The sequence below is a fragment of the Pararge aegeria genome, chromosome 22 (genome assembly GCF_905163445.1).
Source record: "Pararge aegeria chromosome 22, ilParAegt1.1, whole genome shotgun sequence".
In the NCBI taxonomy this organism is placed as follows: Eukaryota; Metazoa; Arthropoda; class Insecta; order Lepidoptera; family Nymphalidae; genus Pararge; species Pararge aegeria.
Window position 1 is genome coordinate 9403994 of NC_053201.1, and position 17430 is coordinate 9421423.

The 17430-nt window shown below is 34.4% G+C and overlaps 1 protein-coding gene across 1 annotated transcript in view; it reads left to right on the forward strand.

Annotated features, from left to right (window-relative positions):
- The window catches only part of LOC120633612 (DE-cadherin), a 335396-nt gene that overhangs the window by 282284 nt on the left and 35682 nt on the right, over positions 1-17430 (forward strand). The window contains exons 13-14 of the mRNA XM_039903854.1: positions 1760-1947; positions 14334-14525. Of these exons, the coding sequence (XP_039759788.1) occupies positions 1760-1947; positions 14334-14525 (380 nt within the window). The remainder of the gene's footprint in view (positions 1-1759; positions 1948-14333; positions 14526-17430) is intronic.

Below are 17430 nucleotides of genomic sequence, written 5' to 3' on the forward strand. Positions count from 1 at the left end.
GTATACGTTAGGAAAATAAGCCTAAAATCTCAAAAGTTTCTCGGGACGCGCTTACTTCAATTTACATAAATCGCACACCTATTTCGACTTTTATTTCTGTTGTTACACATATAAAACGGTAGATTTACATTTACAAATATTAAGTGAACAGTACCACTTGGTTGGTGTCGCGGAGCCGATTATTTGTACTTGCGAAAACGATATAACTCATGATTTATCATGGAAAAAAGATAATATTGGAAAAAGATGGTAAGACGCTATATAAGAATTTATGTATAATCTATGCCTACCAATAAGCCGTAACACGTAAATCACTGAAAAGACGTTTTTACGATCTCGCCGGAGATGGAAAACATCGCGGTGGAATCGGCATGTCTAAGAGGAAATTTTAAAGACAGTTATTTACCCCTCAACCTTGGCATTATTAGGAATAAACAAAGAACCCGGATGCTAAAACAAGGAAAGGGAGAGGCTTATATTATTGAGGGACTAGTAGTGGCTTTTGTATTGAGCATTTTGATGAGCTTTTTAAAACAGATATTTACTAATCATTCTTTAGACCAAACAAAAAGATTTCTGACTTCAATAACTGGGAATGAAAGATTTCTAATTAATGCCATCCTTTTCACAATTTTGTTTGACGAATAACTGAGATTTAAACTGGTTTAAACCAGTTTCAATTGTTTCTGTAAAATTAGTTAAAAATAATATAAAAGCGGTGATAGCTCAGTGGGTAGGAGCTCGATTTCAATTTCCTTGGGCCGAGTTCGAATTCCAGAACGAACCTCTAACTTTTCTAAGTTATGTGTGTTATATGTAGTTAAGGAAAACATCGTGAGGAAATCTGCATACCTGAGAGCTCTGAATAATATTCTCAAAGGTATGTGGAGTCCACCAATCCGCACTGGGCCAGCATGGTGGACTACGGCCTTAACACCTTTTCATTGTGGTATGAGACCCGTGCCCTGTAGTGGGCCGGTAATGGGTCGATATGATGATGATGAATATAAAATTTTCACCCAAACCGTTTTGTGCGAGACTACGGCAACAATTTTAGGACTTAGAATGTTTTGATTGTGAAGGATTTCCTTTCAAAAGATCGTTTGATGCAATTTAAATAACCGAATTACTAGCTTACTCGAGCACCTCTCAATGTACCCTCAATCTCAACAACGCGGAATTTTAAGGAGGCTCCGAAATCGAGTTTCCGATCAATTAATGTAGTTAAAATGCAATAAATGGCGTTCCAAGCCGAACTCGTAACTTTGTTTTGGAGTGCCAATTCAATTTTAGCCGTTTCCCCATTCAACTTCGCGTGTTGATAATTGTAACTCGTGTCTGCGGAAATTATTTACTACCAAACTGTTACAAACTTTTTCGTTTAAGTAGGTAAGTAGACTTTCTTCGAGTGTTTTGAGTCTCAGTAACTTTTAATTCGTGTGTGTTCATTTCGGTCTTGTAGGCATTAAGACAGCTATTACGGTTGGTATTTACAACTCGTGTGTTCGTTACTCGGAAATGAAAATTCCACGGCGGTATTCGCAACACTAAATTATGTTAAGTCTTCGAATATCTTTACGTGTGCCGGGTACTAATTTGTTATGGGTATTAAAATTAAAATCTTCGAGGTGTTCTTGAGTCTGTTTTTCATCTTAAACAATTAACTTTTTAATTAACAAGCATCTGAAACGTGTATGGATTTTAAGATTTAAAACTGAATGTTTAGGTTCTTTCTTATAATTTATATATTTTTTTGCAGGAAACATTTTATCCACCCTTGTGTCATTCGATCGCGAGCAACGCAAAGAATATAAGATACCTGTAGCCATCACCGATTCAGGAACTCCAAGATTGACCGGCGTCTCTATTCTTCATGTCGTCATTGGTGACAGGAACGACAATCCCATGGGTCCTGGTCACAGTGACATATATGTCTACAATTACAAGGTATTTTTATTACTTACGTTTCATAATGGATAATAAATATATGTAGTTACAGACTTAGTAAATTATGATAAATACAGTCCAATATTTCGGTGAATGCATTTACCAAGAACAATTCTGCAGTTCTGCTGCAATGAAAAAAAAAGACATAATGATTATATTTGATGTTTCTATTCGTATTTAATATAACACGCAATACGATGCAGACGGTGATCGATTAGAAAAAAAAATCAATTTCTAAATGAGAATTATTGTTTACATAACGCAAATAAATAGCAAAGAGTACATTTACAAAACAATTTTTTGTAACTGTATTCGGCGAATTGATGTGAAAATAATGCCAGAAATGGAAAAGAAACACGTCCTACTAAAGTAATAATATGACACATAATTAATTGAATGTACATAATGTATTTATTGTACAAATGATGTTGTTTGATGTTATACGCATTATTTATGACAAATAAATGCTGACAAATTACGTAGACCATCCAGTACAATATTTCAGTAAAGTACTTTCATTATACTTACATCATAAATATTATAGGCTCCGTATATATCCATTTGTATATTAACTTTTTATTGGTGATTTCGCTGTAAAGTACTGTAAAATTCTAGCTGTGAACCATTTTATAATAATGCCTTTTTAGTAATGGCGCTGTAGTGAAGCAGAATATGACACAATTCTGGGGCAATACTTACGTTTTATTGGTTCAAAATTATTACGATATTGTTAATGTAAATTCGATAGACTTGATAAAAAAATTATATTTATTTTCAAAATTTGTTATTTTTTAAGTTACCCGCAGAAAATTATATTTCTTTCCTTTGAAATAATAAAATGCCTGTGTGGTTAACATAATTATTTTGAGTCTAAGAAAGACTATATCATATATGTATTTGTACTTTTCTCTTACATACCTTTCACACAATATTATTTTCTAACGTGGTTTATGCCTTAGTAACATAATTACCAATAAAATATAATTTATTAAGTTTTCATAACGAAAGAAACATTTTCCTTTTTGTATTCTGCGAATTATTTCGTCATCAAAAAAATATTGTCAGTAATATATGTGGCAAATTTCCGATGTGAGGCCAAATATTGTACGAAATATCTGTATGTATTATTTCATACGGTGAGGGCAGTGGCGTGCATAGCCCTTGGACCCAGGGTATGCACAAGGTGTTCAGCACAAACATAAAGTAAAATTTATATTTTAGATATGTCGGTTTATATTCAAATTACTTTACGAAAGTTATATTTTTGATTGATTTAATACTATCGTCTATCTACTGCTAATTGAATAAAAGTACATACCCTGATTTACGTCACAAAATTATGACACACCATTCGGCAGCATTTTCTAAGCACACTGAAGATGATAATATTTTTTTCCAACATGTTTTTAGCGTCTTGATGAAAATTATTAATATCACAATATCCTTTATCATTTCAAACTTTACGTATATTGGACAATAAAACAAAAGGAAAGCAAAATAATCGATTGGTGTGTACAAAGCCGCTTAGTCAAGAATAGGTTTCGTAATATTTATTATTACACATACGTTTTACTTTATCACCTTTTTTTGTGGATATTTGTAACATTGGTACACACCTTCCTTTGCGAATGATTTCTAATTTTACGATAAAGGGATAGAAATTAAAGTTGTCTCTAAGTACTTTTTCCAGGCACACTGAACCCAAACAAATACCGCACGAATATGCTTTCATTATAAAATGAATGAATAAACTATAAAATAACGTTAACACATTAAACTATCACTACTCAAACTTTTATAAGTTGCTGAATTTATGCACTTTAACCGTTTATTTATCACCAACGCCATAGAGCATTGTTCGAAGGTAAACAATAATGGCGATTGAATATGCTAATGATAATATTGCAATCGAAATTAGTCAAAATATGTCTTTAATTTTTTTGTAAGTATGGGTACGAACGCTATTTTATTTTGATATGTCAACAATAAATAGAAACAATATTTATTGTTAACTTTCTCACTTTCCAATAATTCCTGGAATACTTTTCATAAAAAAATCAAACACGTAATTGATTATCCACTTCCGTAAGCAGTGCTTATAGACACCTATACATAGAGAATTTATGAATGAAACTGTTCACACAAGACCGATGCTAATCTTGTAAGTACAAGCGCACGATTATAACATTACACGACACACACTACTAACTTGCACGCACACATCTAGCAGAACGATTCTTTCTTTGGGCGTGCTTATTTTATTTGATATTTCTATGCAACAGTAGATGGCGTCATATGTCGAGTGATTCATAATAATTGATTTACCCTGCAATCGATAACATGAGATTTAAATGATAATATAGGTATTTTTACGTGTTTTAAAAGGTAAATGTTTAGCATTTACGGTTAAAAATAATAAATACGATACGAAAATAATAAAATACGAAGTAGAAATTTTTATTTTATAAGCTATACCTACGCCTCGCGCGCGCTGGTTGCGCTGTCGCCTGTCTAGCGACACTTGACCTAGAAGTTTGGCCGCTCATTACTAGATGGCGCTTTCATATATTTTTTACTTAGTGTTTTTTTAATTACAAAACTTTAATGGTCCTATCTGAAGGTTCTTTAAGACCCTGAGGGTAGGGTATGCACTGCTTATTTGCATATATGCAATGCACGCCACTGGGTGAGGGGATTAATGTTTCTATAAATTTTTTTCACGGAGCTAAAGTATTAACTGTCATTTAATCCTAGGTATGCCCTACCTATATCCCAGATATTTTTACATCGGAAATTTTGTAATCACATAACTTGTCATTAGTGCGTGTCTTCAGTGACCGATATATAGGCCCGTATTAATAAACCAAAATCTAATCTCGAGCTCTCCAAGTTCCTAAATCGATTTCGGTTTACCAACGCGAGCTTTAGGGTAGTGCTCATAGAAGCGACACCTCGTTGGTCTAGTGAACAGCATTTTTGTCAATTTTTTTTTTAGGAATTGTTAGGTTTTCTTTTTGAGAGATTCACTGTACCAACTTGGAGTTCGGACGTTGGCGATTGGCATGGTCTAACTCTTGTCTGCTGAAGAGCTGTCCTATCCGTCAATACCGGTTATTATCATTGGTATAATATTTTGATAGTAATATAACGTGGACGGTCTAAATCCTAAATTCTTGTCGTGATAGGTAGGAGGGTTGCACCCATCAGTAGGTGATTTATCGATTGAAAATGTTTAGAATGGATTTGGTTATATATTGACATTAAAACCGTGAAGAGCGTATTTCAGTATGCGAGCATATCTACTAGTAAATCCAATGTTCTTATCATAATTTTTTTCCAAAATGCTATCAGACGGAAACGTACTTCAATGAAATGTACAGCTGGAGGTATTACGTAAGTACAAATTGGCGATTATTTTGTACAACAGTAGGGTAACTTTTAGTAAAAATGGTCTAATGGTTGTACTAACGTTTTATGAAACTGCGACGTTTGTTTTACGCCAAAAACAGTTTAACGTAAAATGAACTCACATGTTTATTTCTGATTGATGTGACGTGTATGCCGAGTTATTGATAATAAGTTAAGTAATTATTATGAAGCTACGTGTAAAAATGTCAGCTTATTAATTAAGTACCTACTTCATTTGTTTTCGAAAATTGTTCAATGAAACCGAGCTATTATATTACGGAACAGTTTCATTGAACAATTTGCGTAAAAAATATTTTTATTCCCGCATTCCGAACATTAATCAAGGGTCGAAAATATAATAAATACACTTTCGTAAATTCTTTCAATGAGATTATTCCAAGAATATACAGAGCTTAAAACGTATACTTTTATTTTTCTAACAGCTCAATTTGATGTTCGGATTCAGATTCATCGATGGTTTAGATTCAATAGATTTTAATTTTCGTTCATAATCTAAGTTTTCTTTCATGGTGGATCCGATCACCGTTTATTCATTGCATTGAATTTGCAAGTTGGTTAGTTGCATGAATTTAATTTGTTTTACTTTTCTGTGAAAGAAAATATCAGTAACGAAGTCGTTAAACAAAATGTATTTCCATCGACCATTTTGACTGTATATTTCCCGTTTTGTTAACTTTGGTTTTACGTTTTATCTTTGTCTATGGCGTACTGGATGGTTTAAAATTTAAAATTAATTTCTAAGTTCCTTTATCGGTACATTGATATCGTTTGGCGTATTTGCTTACATCATTATTTCTGTATAAACAGGTTTATTTTTATCAGTATATTAAAATGCAGATGCAAAATTCTTTTTGCTGTTATTATCTTGTATGGCTTATATATTATTAATATCTGTTATATTTTAGTTCTCATTTAACAAGTAAAGTATGATAATTCTTTTGATGTAGTATTATTATAGTATTATTGCAAATACTTTCAATAGTGAACCAAAACTAATCGTTTTACTACGTAAGGTTACTAGTAGGTTAGGAGCCCGAGTTTCCGTGGTTTGAGCTTGAAACTAGGTTTTTAAATTAAATAATCGATATTTATAAAAAAAGGGAATTATATGTGATACATCAAACTGCCTTTTCACCTGCGTTGTGCTGCACCATTGTATTCTGGAAAATGGAAAATTTAACACGAGCGGTCAATAAACCCAGTCAACGCTTGTATAAAGAAGCTCTTTAATTGATTCATAGATTTCGTTTCTTGATACCATTCTCAAACACAAACCGCTTTAGGTACTAGGGAAATTTTCTGTCTATAGTTGTACTAATAAGTACGTTGTAGGTTTTTATCCAACAGTGTATATGCAATTAAAACGTCCTCGAAATCCAATAAAGATTTTCGTTTATCTACTGCTATAAAAAAAAAGGTTTAAAGTAAGTCGCTTAATTTTAAAAATATTTACGCTAGAGTTAACTGTGGCGAAATAAAATTTCGCAGTAATTCAATTTCGTGTGATTCCATTTCACATTTTGCCATCAAATGAGCGACGAGCTGTAATAATAATATCTATTAAGTTAATTAAAAAGCCTTCACGCTCTATTTTGTTGGCTATTATTTCTGTTTTGCATGACTTTTGTGAAATGCCGTAGCCATTTTAGCTTTGAGGTTTATTAACGTGTATATGTTTATGTTTTGTGGAGTGGAAGTGTGGATTTAAGCTGATTGCAATTTGCACATTACGTTACGTAAGCTGTGATAGCGCATTGGGTAAGAGCTGGACTCCACTTTCCGGCGGGCCGGGTTCTTATCCCAGCACGCACCTCTAACTTTTGTAAGTTATGTGCTTTTTAAGTAATTAAACTTGCTTGCTTCAACGGTGAAGGAAAACGTCGTAAGCAAACCGGCTTGCCGGAGCCGAAGCCGGAGTTCTACATAATGCTCTCAAAGAAATGTGGAGTCCACCTATCCGCACTGGGCCAGCGTGGTGGACCACGGCCTTAACCCCTTCTCATTGTGGGGGGAGACCCGTGCCCAATAGTGGGCCGGTAATGGGTTGATATGATGATGATGATGACACGTTGCGTACTGCTCAATGGGAATGAGAGCTGAATATAATATGTCGTCTGCATCTTTTTTTAAATCTAAATATAATATAAAAGCATAAAGCTCTTGTTTTTTAATGTAAAGTGATATTCAAAATCTAAACTGTCCATGATGATGAATATTTTTAAGAAGGTTTCTAAGGATAATCCATTTGGGGTATTTTAATCTTTGTCTAAGCCACCGCAGTATTGATTCTCACAAAACAAAAATGAGTGTCATGGATGGAGCCATTTTCGAGTGTATGCGAGACATACGCAAGGCAACTGATATTTTTTTATTTCTGTGTATAATTATAATTAAGATTTCAATGTTATACAAATCCAGTATCAGGCATGGAACTTTTTCAACATTGACAGTTCAATTTGTATGGTGAATTGAGTTCACCATACAACACCATGCTTTTCAATCAACATGACCCGCGCCGCCGCTGTTAAATTTCCATACATATTATTTACCTTTCTCGTCAAACCTAGTAACGAGATTTTCATGGAAAACAGTACACTTCTGGTTGTGCAGGTTCTGATCGTAACTGATAACAGTTCCATTTAAAATTATTATAAGACTTCATTCAAAATCCTTAACGCGTGAATATCTGGTTTATTTTTTTTTACTGAACTCACTACTTCTTGATAATTGTACTAAATGTTTTTAAAAGTAAAGTTTGAAGGCAATAACTATAGTAACGTGATTTGGTTGTGCTCTCTTTTAAATAATATTAATAGGTTATTGCAAAATTTAAGACTGAAACCTTAAACCTATATTTATAGCAACTTATTATGTTGAGATTTTTTACATGGTGACAAAAGTTAGCTCCATTTTGTGTTCATGATTCGAAAGTCATTTGTTTCTTTCGAAATTAGCATAGAGACCGAGCGTTTTAATAACTTACGGCTGGTACCTAATATTTCCATGCATTTGAAGCGGCGATTGCTCGAGACACTATTAAAATAAAATTTGCATTCAACAGCGCTACAAAGTGCGGTATAAAACATGAAAATATCTGTAACAATGGCCGTAACGGATTCATTGCTCTTTACAAGTCACTATAAACAATTTTACGATTCCTACTTTGCGACTCCTGGGACCAGATAGGACTTTTATTTTCAACCGCAGGATTTTCAAGTATTTGACATTAAATATTTTATATCCCGTAGTGAGGTGAAGTCGCAGAGATTGAAACTATGTCCGTACTAGTTGTAGCCCACGACTTCATTCGCGTGGAATTTTTGATCTGTATATCTTTGTTATTCTCTGTCCCATGCACTAACACTGAAAAAGAACATATCGATACACTGCTCTCTGAAAAACTGCTCGTAAATTTTCACCCAGATCAGTTCGGCCGTTCTAACATGATTGGATGACAAAGTCCATCCATCTTTTCCATTTCTTTTAGATTAATAAAGCGGTCTCCTCCCACGATCCGAAGGGCCGTAGTCCACCTAGCTGCCCCATTGCGTGTGTACTCCACTGGCCTTTAAGAACATTATAGAGAACTCTCTGGCATGCAGGTTTTCTCACGATCCTCCACCGTTGAAGCGAGTAATATTTGAATTGCTTAAAACGCACATAACTTAAAAAGTTACAGGTGCGTTCTGGGATTCGAACTCGGCCCACTGAAAATGAAGCTAAATTCCACTGGGCTATCCGTATACGTAAATCTCTGTGTGGCCTATTAGTTGTATTAGCCATATTTTATCATAATAATTACCTTCCTCCATATCTGTCTGAATAAATTTCTATGAACCCTCGTCAAAAGAGTTTTAATGCGAGCGAAGTTCGTGCGATATGTAAACACATTAATTTATAGATACACTAAAATATTAAGATAGGTTATATATTCATAAGAATTGTATAGAGGTTAAATATTATATCAAAACGCGAATGAGGCCATGACTCCGACCAAGACTTTGAATAATTGAGTCCTGAATATAGATTCGACAAATTCATCATTCTATGTCATAATACCTTCTATTCTATAATTAATTATACATAAAACTTTGAACTTACCAAAATTTAAACTATCAAAGCTTCATTAAGTATGAACGTCAATTGTGAAATCATTTATGTCATGTTTAACTAGATCCGATAAACTGATAATCCATTTTCATAATACCCTTATGATATCCAAATTAAAATTATGGTCATTGATATCATCATTATTTTCTATAATTAATATTATGATGATTCATGAGATGAATATGTGATATGATAAAAATGAAAACATGAATGAAATGTCCATATACCTCAACATATTTTATTAAAAATACTAGCTTCTGCCCGCGACTTCGTCTGCGTGGACTTCAGACTTGTTCTCAACCTTCGTTCGTTAATAATTTCAAATCCTACCACGGGAACTATTTGAGAGATAGGTATAGAAAGTACATATCCTTTTCCATAGCGTATGTGACATGTATACCGAATTTCAAAGCCCGCGACTTAGCTCGTAAACAATTTTCAATTTCCCTCAGAAAAATTTTAAGGAATCCTAATAAAAGGTAGCCTATGTTCTTTTCCATGTCAAAAGCTACATGCATGCTAAATTTCATCCAAATCCGTTCTGCCGTTTTTGCGTGATTGAGTAACAAACATCCACACTTTCACATTTATAATATAACTAGCAGTTTCCCGCGAGTTTTTTGCGTTTGATTTTGTTTTTGGAGAGACATGTGGCATTCAATTTAGATGTAGTTCTACTGAAATTTTTAAGTTTTGTATTAATATAAAAAATAAATACTGGCGTAGTTTTTCAAAATAAATTTTTCAATTTACGTAGTAATAACAAAAATCTAACAATACCTAAACAATATCTAAAAAGAACTGTCTAATCAGTATCAGCTCCTTATATCACTTACAAAGAATAGTAATCGTTAAAGGAAGAATCGAAATCGCATTGTATGGTGATTCGTATGCTAAAGGTTAACAAAGAACATTTCTAACGTTTTTTATTTAATCCTGCACTGAAGTCCTCATAAATTTGGCAGCAATTATGTATTCAGTATCGCTAAACCTTAAATGAGGGGTTTGCTGCTGACTGCTGAGGACTTCTGTCCTCTATCTTCAACCACATTCATCAGATCTACACAAAGTTTGGGCAAAATTAAACACATAATATTATAACCTCTCTAGTAGAAAATTAATTATTTAAATAAGTTATCATTTGTCGAAGTTATGGTGTAAATTCGTCAAACACTTTCATCCCCTCTCCCTTTGGGAGAACTGAGCTAAAAGGGATAAAAAGTATCCTTTGTTACTTCTAATACTTCCAAGAATATGTGCACAAAGTTTCACGAGGATCGGTTTAGTAGTTTTTGCGTAAAAGCGTAACAAACAAACTTACATTGACATTTATAATATTATGAATGAATTAATGAATCAATGAATGATGAACGTATGAATTAATGAATGAATGAATGAATATATTACAGTAGGATAAATATAATATTATAAATAAAGTGAAAGCGATGGCGAGTCAGGACGAAACAATGTATAATTGAATCTATTGATCTATACTGAGAAGAGTATATAGATCCGATAACCTCATAATCCTTTGTCATAATGCCCTTATTCTATTCTATAATATATGACCATTAAAATGTTAATTTTGCCTTAATGAAAGTGGGTTTAGTGCGGTGCGTACGCGTAAACTGGGATTAGAGGGGAGGCAGTTTTTACTGCCTCGCCCTGATTTTCCTTAGTAGCAGTGGTTTTATTCCGGATAAATTTAGTATGGCCTTCGAAATACTTGCCTTTATTTTCTAAAACACCTAAAACGCGTAATAAATTTGATTGTAAATAAAACAGTCGTCAGCACTCAGCTCGCTATGAATTAAATAGAGTTGCCTCGAGAATTGAAGTTTTATTTTTAAGTCAATAAGTTTATCTTAATTAGTCATTTTTAACTTATTTGTAATTGAAAGTGGGGTAGACCGTAAAGTAAAGGAAGAGGACTCGAAAGTTATATAAGTAAAGCGTATACCTTGTAAAGGCTTTTAACTAAAAATAATACATAATTTTTTTTATTAAAAGCATAGAGTTACATTTATACGGTTATATTTATGGCCTAACAAACATGATACAACCTATTCAGGCAGTCAGAATGCTATTAGTTTTTGAGTTAAAATAAGATAAGTAGAATCATTGTTATTAATTTTCGTATACCTGGGGAACGCTGGAGATATCCTTATGCTTTAGAGAAGTCCCGAATACATTGTGAGGAAACTTGCATGCGTGAGGGCGAGTTCTCCATAATGTTCACTGCTCATAGGCGTGCTAAGTCCAGCCATCGGCAGGGTGATAACGTATCTCGCGACAGGTTTGCGACAGGCATAAATCTTGCAATCACTGCTGTCAAACGTCGCTTTTGTTTATTTATTGTATGGAAAAGTGACGTTTGACAGCAGTGATTGCAAGATTTACGCCTGTCGCAAGCCTGTCGCGAGATACGTAATCACCCTGCCGCACTGGGCTAGCGTAGTGATCGTGGGAGAAGACGCGTGCCAATGTAATAAGCCGGTAATAAGTTGATATGATGATGATGATGATGATGATGACAATGATGATGACAATGATGAATACTAAATTGAGGAAATCTTCTACTAGTCCCTGTTATTAAAATGCTAAATTAAGTTATGCTTTTTGCAATTTTTATCTATTGTCGGGTGATATAATCAGGGGATATAAATTTTGTCTCCTGCCTGGCCATACTGGCAGCCTAGCCATGATATCTTAGTAGGGACAAGCATAACAGGCGAAGTATTCTGACTCTTCGCCTATTTTAAAAGTTGATGAAGTCGCTGGCATCAGCTACTTAGATATAAATCAAAGACCACAACACCGCATTAAACTTGCGGGGTGAGTACCCGACTAAGTTAATGGGGCGGGCGACTTACCCGCAAATGCGACAGAATGCTCCGTTCTTAATGAAGATGCTTAACGACTCTTTACTATACCTTCTCTAAACTAAGCGTGCAATGTTATTAAGAACTTAATCTATTTGATAAACCACACTTAGTATTCTCCAACGTTGCTTTTCCATGTTGTAGGTGTGTGTTTATTTTTTTGTTACCTGTTTCCGGCTCAACCATTGCAGCGATCTTTATAATATTTGGCACATGTATATGAAAATATAAAAAAAACAGTTTTTTCTTCAAAATAGGGCAGCATAGTAAGAATCCGTCGCATAGTGGATAGTGTAGTTTTAAATAAAAGCAAATCAAAGGCCGCCCGCCGCAAAGCATTCAACTCTCGCAGAGTCCTGACCCGACTCGGTTAATGAGGCGACGACCCACCCACAAATACGACAGAGTACGGACCTAATGAAGTTTCGGACTAACGACTCGTTATTTTAACTTTGCTGGAAACAAACGGCGTTTAGACGCAATTTTGTTCGTGATTTATTAATAGTTCTAATAGTCTTAACTTCCTACGTATAACCCAATTTTTAAACCCCGAAGCAAAAAGTACGGGGTTTTAAAAGCTTAACGTAAATTTGTGGATATATGTACATGTGTGCGTGTGTGTGTATCTGTGTGTGCATGTGTGCGTGTGAACGTGTGTGACTGTGGCATCGTATTTCGGGCTTTTCGGCTAAACAGATTTTGTCCATTTTTTGAAAGATCAATAAGTCGGAAGGTTTTTTCAGATTACTACAAGTACTTAACATTAAAAAACAAGAGCATGATTTTAGGAATGTCAATATTTATGTATACTATACTATACTATGCTATTTATACTATATTATACTATACTATACTATACTATACTATTTACATTGCAAAAGGTTGTAAAAACAGAATTCTCTGTTTACAAATCGAACATAAAGAATACCCCAAAGGAAAATTAGGCATTCTGTGTTTCTCTTAATAGTCATCCCGGACGTAGATATTCTTCTAAGCGCATAGATTATTTTACCCCTTCATCGTCCCAATCATCGCAAGACTAAACTAAGGCGAGATATGATCTCACAGAACGTCGACGTCTTCCCGTTTACTGTAAGAACCAGCAGAGCGAAAAAAATCTTATTATTGTTAACAAAATTATAATTCTCAACTGTAAGTAATACTTATTAGCTATACGAGGCCATGAGTTTCTCAGAAGAAGTCTCAGTTTCTCAGAAGAAATATTGATAATGCGACTCACATAACATATATATATACAGTTAGATATAATTAATTATTTATATATTTTTGTCTATCAAAAATGTGTATACAAGTTAAATTGGTGTTCGAATACAAGACGTGATACGTTTATAAATAATTAATCAAGGAACTAACAAATTCCCGTAATAATTTCATACGGCAAAATAATGATCGTACAGAAAGCGTACGCACGCGTGTCTACTTGTAACAAAATAAACACGTACGTTGAAAGCTATCGGAGCGTTATTTCATAAACATTTGACTCAATAAAGCAAATTAAGGTACTAAAAGCTTATATAGCGGGGTAAAGAATGTTATCTGAGTCGACTTTGATAATATATATATATATATACGGTGTTTTAACATAATGATATCAGAAATACAATATAAATATTTAGGTCAACCAACCATTTGAAGTTCGAAAACTTGAACTCGCGAAGTCATTAGAACTAAAAAAACTACGTTAAGAGTACTACAGTCAGTAGTCTAGGAGCTGTCGGTACTTCAGAATAAAAAAAATACGGTTTTAAATATACTTAGTTTTTCAATTTTTTTTTAGCAATATTCGGTTTATTTATAACATATTGTAGCGCATGACGTTTTGCATTTCAATGATAATCCATTCCTTAGATTTTATTTCGGCTACTTTCACAGCTTTTGTTCGTGTGCCTCAAGTTAAATGTAATTCAAATGTATCATATATCTAACATATTATGTTTTGTGCAGGGTGAAGCTCCAGATACGGAAATTGGACGTGTATTTGTCAACGACCCGGATGATTGGGATCTTCCAGACAAACGGTTCATGTGGCTGCCATCTTACGAACAGAGAAGTCCGTATTTCGACGTGCATAGCAACACTGGGATGATCACTATGAAAGAAGGCACGCCAAATGGAACCTACATACTTAGGTTTAACGTAAGTTTTGAATTTTTTTTTTATTAGCTCCTGTCTTGGCAGAATGGTTGTGATCGTCACTTGGGTATTGCTGCCTGCGTGTCAATCCGTTTTCACTCTATCCTGTTGGTTTCCTTTCTAGTACATTCATGTAGGGGGCTGCAATCGCAGCCTTCGTTTGGCCCGTCCAATTTAACTAGTGCAATCCGCAAGTTTCCCTTACACCACAATGGTTTTTTTTAAATTTAAAGAATCAAATATCACTTGCTTCAACGTTGAAGGAAAACCACGTGAGGAAACCTGCATTCCTGAGAGTTGTCCATAATGTTCTTAAAGGCTAGACTATGGCGCAACTATTCTCTTTCTGAGAGGACACCCGTACCCGTGCATGATAATGATGATGACGATGATGATGATGATGGTAAAGTTTGCATAAATGATGCAAAGTCTCAGGGTTCAAATACCTCAATGGGTGTCCCACAAGGCTCGATTTTGGGTTCTTTTCTATTTTTAGTGTATATAAATGATCTACCGTACCATGTCAGTGGAACATGCGACATTGTTCCTGACCTGAGAACCTGCCTTCCGAACCGGTGGTAGAATCACTACAAACAGACAGACTTGACGTTTCAAAAGTGCTTATATTAGGCCTACTTGAAATAAATGAATTTTGAATTTGAATTTGAATTTTGAATTTGAATTTGAATTTGACGTGACCGAAGTAACTAAGAATATGAGCTTAATTCGTGGAAGATGGACGTTGGGTTCCTGCTTCATTACTTAAAATAATTCTCGGGCGATGAATACTTTTGCACGGTTAAAGTTTAAGCATTTAATATTAAACTATTTTGCGCAAGAAAACAAACAAAAAAGTTTCGAAACGCTAGAAATATCCAGTTAATTTTTGGAATCTCATGCCAAAGAATCATCTTTGTTGTTGAAAAATTAATATAGACTGAAAAGATTGCGCCGGCTCCCGTTCTATTTATATTTGCCAGTTCTCTTGGGCTCGTAGTTGCGGGAAAGTTAATAATTAAATGTTAAAGCATTCGCCGCGTGACCTGACCGACTGACTTGAGTTCTAGGTAGTGGTGCCAAATGATCCTATTTTAGTTCATCGCACACTGCTCCCAGAGCCGCAAGATAATCAAGAACCGATACCGTTACGTCATATCATTATCCTCGGCTTATTAATATCCCACTGCTGTACGGTTAGAGATAAAAGTTATATCCCCCGGTAGGGTCACTACAAACTGACTGACTTGACGTTTCAAAAGTTGTTTGTTGTTAAATTAATTCTACTTGAAATAAATGAATTATTTTGATTTTATGTCCTGACTAGTGATAAAATTAACGTTTCCACCTGCCAAAGCATGGCAACAGTATAGAAGTGTACCTACGTTTATAGTGCGCCAATACATGGCAAATTGATAAAGTTGTCTGTGGGAAAAGATATTTTTTTATCCTTTCCAAGAAATGTTAATCAATGCTAGTCTTGGTCGGCGACTTAAATACCTTCTACAAAAACCATCCTAATTTGTTCGATGTTGTCGAAATGCCAATGTTAAATGTCGATGATGCCAAAAACACGAGTCACACTGTTGGAGCGTATTATTTGCGGTGCTGGGCTATGTTATTAAAAATTACGATCGCATCGGGGACGCTATGATTATTAAAAAAAAATGTAATTATGAAGTGCCCGATACGGTACACTGGTGCTACTAAGGTTTCATAGCAAAGTTTTTTGGGACGATGATTATCGGCAAATCTATTAAAATTCAGTTAAACAATGCGAACTTAGGATAACGTAGACGACGTAACGATTTGACGGCCGAGTGGCGCAGTGGGCAGCGACCCTGCTTTCTGAGTCCAAGGCCGTGGGTTCGATTTCCACAACTGGAGAGTGTTTGTGTGATGAACATGAATGTTTTTCAGTGTCTGGGTGTTCATCTGTATATTATAAGTATTTATGTGTATTATATTCATAAAAAAATATTCATCATTCATCTTAGTACCCATAACACAAGCTACGCTTACTTTGGGGCTAGATGGCGATGTGTGTATTGTCGTAGTATATTTAACGTACAGATTCTGCCGAGAAAAGCAGACTCATGCGGTTTTATGGCTTATTGTAGCAGTCTGCGACTAACTTTAAACATCCCAATTTTCGGAAGTCATATAGGGTCACGTTTAATTTAAGTTCAAACTATGTAGCTACTGGGATATTAGCTTTTCTATGATTGTATAATCCTAGGATGCCTGGAGGGTTTCCCTAATAAATATTAATAAAACATGTTACAGTTAAACCCAGTTTTAACTTAATTTTTATTAATCAATATAAATTGACTTCAAACTGTGTTTAATTGTAAATTTTTGGATTTGCAACGATTTAACTCACGGATCCCTCTCAACTTACGCTATATTTTTTTAATAATAATAGTATTAAAACCCAAACAGACTTATCGCTTTAATAAATAATTAACTTGATAATATCAACGTAATGCAAAACCTGTAGAAGGTAGATTGAATTTTGTACTTTTCATATATAATGGAAAGAGTATAAAAAATATAGCACTACTCTGTCATTTAGAGTTTTTGAATTAGGTAAAATATGTGAATACATAAATATTCATTTTCTAAACGACCCTAAGGTACAAAATGACAGCTAGAATCAAATATATTATATTATTAACCGAGTCAATTATAGTTTTAATAGAGGCAAAGAGCTGAAATGTAGAAAAAGCCTTTAAACAAAAAAAACGGGTATTAACTGAAACATGCCTAACATAAAAATGAATATTTACGGGGGCTCTCATACAACAGACAATTTTTTTTTGCCGTTGTTATAGATAATGATACGGAACCCTTTGTGTGCGATGCCGAGTCGCACTTGGCCGGTTTTTAATCCCCATTTCATTTCCAATAG